The sequence below is a fragment of the Pangasianodon hypophthalmus genome, chromosome 17 (assembly GCF_027358585.1).
Source record: "Pangasianodon hypophthalmus isolate fPanHyp1 chromosome 17, fPanHyp1.pri, whole genome shotgun sequence".
Lineage (NCBI taxonomy): Eukaryota > Metazoa > Chordata > Actinopteri > Siluriformes > Pangasiidae > Pangasianodon > Pangasianodon hypophthalmus.
In genome coordinates, this window is record NC_069726.1 from 7,859,155 (window position 1) to 7,865,516 (window position 6,362).

Below are 6,362 nucleotides of genomic sequence, written 5' to 3' on the forward strand. Positions count from 1 at the left end.
CTAGCAGTAATTACCAACACATCTGGGTCAGTCCAAAAATGAAATTAATTAACTCATTGTGATTTTAAACAGACCTTCCTGAACCATAATAGTTAATCAGTTATGGAAATATTCTTCGACCATGAATTCTCTGGCTTATTAAAAGGTGAGCCAGGGTAAAGCAAAAACCTCCTGAGAAGTCAAATATTCTTTTAACTCTGATTAAAAATGTATCTTGTTTAACATTTGCTCCCTTATGCCAGTAATCTGAAGCAAGTTCCATTTTTAAACTCTGCACTTTAAAATAAGAATGCAAGTCAACCATCTCCCTCAATACAAACATAGGTTCATTTAATACAGTCCCCTTGTGTCTGACAATTAGGAAACATTTCTTTTGCAATTTTATTACTAAAAGCCAGGATATAGTTGCAAAGCAAGACAAGCAGCATAATAATTTCAAAATCTGTTCCCCCGAAAGGCCCTATGGTATAATTGAACAGTGCTACAGACTACTTTGTTTGAATCAAGTTGTTCAACTGGTACTCTTGCTTGGTCAAACCTTTGCAGCCAATGGCTTTCTACCCTTTCCTTTTCCCTGTGGAAAGAACAAAGAACAAATGGTCAACTTCAATTTTAGATAAGTAAAATCAAAATCACTATATAGTCTTACCTTTTTAGGGGGATTATTTTCACCTTCTGATGCTTCACTACATATTACACACACAAATTTAGATGATTAGTGGAAAAGTAGCATGTTAATTATTTAATACAGAATAGAGAGCTAGAGCTTACCCCTCATCTTCCCCCTTTTCTGGTTTCTTTCTCTTGAAAAAGAACATTCAGACTGCTGTCAGAATACTGAAGCAGCTTGAATAAATGCAAGTAAGGTAATGAAGTTTGGCCTTACTTTGCCAGCACCATTTTTGCTAACTTTCTTCACAGGTGACTCTTCAATATCTTCCTCTTCTTCCTCCACCTCCTCCTCCATCTCATCATCCATTTCTTCATCTGAATAGTCTTCCACTAGAAAAGTATTTGTTCATTGCTACTGTTCAACTTCAAAAAGGCATTGTAAAGTAAAATTAGGCCAGCACAAACTCACAGGCTACATGTTCTGCACCAACAAATACCGGGCCTGAGCCATGCTTCAGCCGAAAGGTCACGGGAGGATGCAAGTCTAAGCCAGACAAGTTGACCTGAGCAACATTGATGAGGAATATCATCAATTCAACAGCTTAATGATCACAAAAATAGAAGACAATGAAGAGTTCACTTACTGTAGGCATTGACTTGGCATGTAGAGTTGCAATTGGCACACCTTTGGCATCATCACCCTCCCCAGTAACCAGTTCAACTATGTTAAACTCATCTTTCACAGTGTGACCCAAGCACATCTAAGAAGTTTAGAAGAATATACTTTTCATTTCACCATATGAAGACAAGTAAACTAGCCCATGTCACAGTTACAGAACTTACTGTTCTTAATGCAAGCTGGTGCTGATGATTTGTGTCATCTGTCTTGAAAGACTCTTGTTTGTTTGACTCATTTAGTTCACAGCCTAAATTAAGAGCAAGAGGATTTGGCTACAAAAATATCCTGTCAAATGTAGGGGGACAAATATTCACATAACATTTAGAATAAATAAATAAATAAAGCCAAGCCACTTACCCCATAGTGTTGACAGAGGTTTTTCTGATTTGCTCATCTTCTGACAGATCTTAATCTGACTGACCTGTAAATGTCAAAAGTAATGTCAAGACCCTTTAAAACACAGTGTTGTGACTCAGCCTTTAAAATTAGGTTTGCTTGCTTACAAGAAAGAAAACTGACCTTTGAAACAATCAGAACACAAATAGAGAAAAGACAACCAGCCCTACAGGGTTTTTTTTTTTTTTTTTTTTTTTTTTTTTTTTTTTTTTTAAAGTGGGTTGTTAATGTGTAGCAGGTGACACCAGTTAAGGTAGAATTGTCTCAATGATATTAGCAGCTATTTCAAGAGTGTATGTCCCAAACCTGTGGGATATTTCACAAAGCGATTTAACTTAATAAACAACAAGCTCAACTAATTTCCATTAATTTTTGCATTCCCTAATTGAAGGTAATATTAAAACCCACTCATACACTCGGGCAACATTTTCTATTGGAACATGCAATCAGTTTTACTGGATAAGCCTTGTATTATATAAACAATCACTGTCCAATTTAATAGGAGCACCTGTAGACCTGCTCATTTATGCAGTTGTCCAATCAGCCAATCATGTGGCAGCAGCACAATGCATAAAATCATGCAGATACAGGTCAAGAGCGTCAGGTAATGTTCACATCAAATGTATGAATGGGGAAAAAGTGTGATCTTTGTAATTTTAAACATGACATGCTTGTTGGTGCCAGATGAGCTGGTTTGAATATTTCAGAAGTATATTGATCTCCCGGGAAGTTTACCCAGAATAGTGTGAAAAACAAACATTGAGTGAGAGACAGTTCTGTGGATGGAAAAGCCTTACTAATAAGAGAGACTACAGGAAAATGGCCAGATTGGGTTGAGCTGCCAGGAAGGATATAATAACTGAAATATACACTCTTTTCTATTGTGGTGAGCATGAAAGCATCTCAACATGCACAAAACATCAAACCTTGAAGTGGCTAGGCTACAACATCAGACCACAACTGGATTAGGGAAAAAAGTAATCTGGTCTCTTTTCAGTCTTCAGCTGTCCAGTTGTGGTGAGTCTGTGCCCATGATAGCCTCATATTCCTGATTTTGTTTGACAGGAGTAGAACCTGATGTGGTCTGATGATGTAGTCTATCCACTTCAAGGTTTGATGTGCATTCTGAGATGCTTTTCAGCTCACCATTTTTATAAAGTGCTTATTTAACTTACTATAGACTTTTTGTCAGCTCAGACCAGTCTGGTAATTCTCCTCTGATCTCTCTTATCAAAAAGGTGTTTCGGTCTGCAGACCCTCTGCACACAGGATGCTTTTTGTTTTTCATACCATTCTGTGTAAACTCCAGAGACAGTGGTGTGTGTGAAATCAGATTAGCAGTCTCTAAATTTCTCAAACCAGCCCATCTGGAACCAACAACCATGCCACAGTTAAAGTTGCAGAGATCACACTTTTCCCCATTTTGATGTTTGATGTGAGCATTAACTGACTCTTGACCTGTAGGATTTTATGCATTGTGCTGCTGCCACATGATCAGTTGAATGGATAACTGCATAATTGAGCAGGTGTACAGGTATTCTTAGTAAAGTGGTCAATCAGTGTATGTTACAATTGGGTTTTAAGTTTACGTATGCCTTGCAGAACCTGAAAAATGTTAACTTAAAAAAAATAATAAGAGGGATCCAGGTACTGCACATTATTTGGTTTTACAGCATCTTATGAATATTTGACCCCTTTCTAAGAGTGGCTATATGATATTGAGATCCATCTCTTCAAACTTAGGACAACTGAGGGACTTGTACACAACTATTACAAAAGGTGCAGATATTCATTGATTCTCAAGAAGGCAAGAGAATCATTGAGAGCCAGGGAGATGTAAAATCTTAAACAGGATGATCTGTGTAAATTATTTTATCTTCTGAGAAAGATGTAAGTAACTTATGTAGCATCTGAAGGGCAGTACTAAATGAAAACTATGTGTACTAGGTGCATCTGCCTCACACTTCTAGGGCTGGGGGTTTGAACCCCGCCTCCGCCCTGTGTGCGTGGAGCTTGGGGGTTTCCTCCAGGTAATACATTTTCCTCCCCCAGTTCAAAGACATACATTGTAGGCTGACTGCTACCTCTATATTGTCTGTAGGGAGTGAATGTGTGTGTGATTGTGCCCTGTGATGGGTTAGCACCCCATCCAGGGTGTCCCCCCGCCGTGTGCCCCAAGTCCCCTGGGATAGGCTCCAGGCTCCCCATGACCCTGTGTAGGATAAGCAGTACAGAAAATTGATGGATGAATAGAAGATCTTTAAACAAAGTAAATTTACCCTTGATCATCCTGTTCAAAAGTTTACATTGATCTGGCTCTTAATGTAGTGTTACCTTCTTGAGCATCAGTGAATGTTTGCACCTTTTGTAATAGTTGTGTATGAGTCCCTCAGTGTCCTCAATGTGAAAAGATGGATCTCAACATCATATAGCCACTGTTGGAAAGGGGTCAAATATGAAGAAGGTACTGGAAAACCAAAGAATAGGTAGGACCTGGAGGATTTTTCTGAAGAACAGTGGGCAGTTTAACTGCTTAGGACAAACAAAGGACTCATAAACTATCCCAAAACATAAAAACAGTCTTTGATCATCCAGGTAACAAAACACAGTATTAAGAATCAAGAGTATGTAAACTTTTGAAATGGTTCATTTGTGTGAAATAGCTTATTCAGGGCAGTACTAAATAAAAAACAAAATGCAATTTTTATGATCCCTCTTTTATTTTTAATTATTAAAATTTTGCAGACTCTGCAAGCCGTATGTAAACTTATGACCCCAAATGTAGGGCCAACATAGCCACCCAAAATATACATTGGGCCAAGGAAGTGACCATTTAAACTTGTCTTGTGAATGCATGTATTCTCTTGCTGTATTGGGATAGGGCCTGGATCCACCGCAACCCTGAACATAAAGTGGTTACTGGTGGATAAAGTGGTTACTGAAGATGAATGAATGATGAATTTAAATATATATGTAACCACATTGTAATTGTATTCTTGAGGGGCTTATGTATTTCAGTGAATCTCAGGGCTATACCACCAGGAGCTTGCTTGGTGAACAGATCTGTGTGGATAGGTCAGTCAAACAATGATCCTAAAGACCTCCATGAAAAGTATTTTTAAAAAAATTGTATGCCCTACCAAGACAAGCATTACTGGGACCCACCCCTGGAGCCATGCTTCAGCTGCAAGAAGCTCTGCTGTGCAAGTGTGGGGGAATGTTGACCTGTACTGGGGATATTGTTAAGGAACTCCTTAACCCAGTGTGTTTTGTGGATTTGGAAAAGGCCTCTGACATTTGTGCCTTGACATTTCCTGTGGAAGGTATTGCAGGAGGTATCTGAGTCATTACATTGTGTGATCCGTCTCGGCATGAGTACAGTGAGTGCTGTGTACACTTCCTTGCATTAAGTTGAAATCTCTGGTGTGGTGTCAAACTCCAGGTGGTGTTGGACTCCATCAAATGTGTGTCTTGTCTCCACTCCTGATTGTGGTTTTCATGGACAGAGGATATCAAGATGCAGCCCAGGTTGGAGAGCTGTTCAATAAGGGGGGCTAGAGGTAACAATCATGTAATTCGTAGTTATCTTGGCAACATCCAAAGTGGATCTGAGTGTGAGTGTGAAGTGGCTGTGAGCACCTTCAAATCTGCGGCCATGGTTCTTTCTTGGAAAAGAGTGGGATGCTCCCTTTATGTGAGGGCAGAGAACTTGCCACTGGTGGAGGTGTTTAAGTATCTTGGGATGGAAAAAGAGAACATGAGATAGGGTCAGTGGCAACAGTAACAGTTACCAGTGACTGTACCGGTCAGTGGTGATAATACAGAAGCTCAGTTTATGGACAAAGCCCTCTGATTACAGCAGACTCAGGACCTAATAGAGAGATTATATGCAGTTTGCTTGGGAAGGAGTTGGAATCTGTAGCCAGGCATAGAGAAGTCTGGCTTGACCTTCACATGTTCCATAAAAGCCTAGTTTCATGACCATTCATGACACACTAAGTTCATTTGCACTGTACACAGCAGTTAATGTGCAGAAAATTAAACAGTCTATAAATCCCAATGTGTTAGGCTGACTTGCCATTCTCATAGCTAACATTAAGCTGAAGAGGCTATTCACGTCTTATTTTGTAACTTTTGTGCCACAAATCTACCAAATTATTAGTGAATAGTGTGATATTTCTGCATTTAATATTAGCTTCAAGGTATCCCAAGTGGTGGAACAAAAAAGTGTTCACCCTTTCACTGGGAGATCACAGGTTTGAATCCTGATACCACAACTGTCTGTGTCTGTGGCTGTGGGAGGGATGGAATACTCCATCTCTCCTGTCAATCACAGCAACATTAGACAATAGTGAGCAACTGGAAGCTCATGTTTGCAGGATAGGGTAGATAGTGCTTGCCTCTCAGTGTGTTACACTGCCCTGTACTCCAGTGTGAGCAGCAGTTTGAAAAGATGCAGAGGCTGGCTTTACATATATTGGAGGAAACATGTGTTTGCCCCATGCTCCCTGTTTGGTAGATGGAAAAAAAATTTAAATCCATTGGGCTTAAATCCAAGGTCAGACACTTTATTCAGAAAATCTCAAACGCTTGAATACTACAAGTAACCTTCAAATTATGTATCATGGATGAGTGGTTCACAACACAACTGGTTGCCAAAAACCTCACTTTTACT

At 39.4% G+C, this 6,362-nt stretch overlaps 1 protein-coding gene across 1 annotated transcript; it reads right to left on the bottom strand.

The window, feature by feature from the left end:
- Positions 1-308: 308 nt before the first annotated feature.
- npm2b (nucleophosmin/nucleoplasmin, 2b) lies at positions 309-1,903 on the bottom strand. The gene is made up of 9 exons (XM_026943760.3): positions 1,811-1,903; positions 1,649-1,712; positions 1,456-1,538; positions 1,257-1,373; positions 1,082-1,175; positions 887-1,002; positions 772-803; positions 650-686; positions 309-574 (listed from the first exon to the last, which is right to left on the bottom strand). The coding sequence occupies exons 2-9, from the start codon at positions 1,683-1,685 to the stop codon at positions 533-535; spliced, it is 558 nt and encodes a 185-aa protein (XP_026799561.1). The 5' UTR covers positions 1,686-1,712; positions 1,811-1,903; the 3' UTR covers positions 309-532.
- Positions 1,904-6,362: the final 4,459 nt, after the last annotated feature.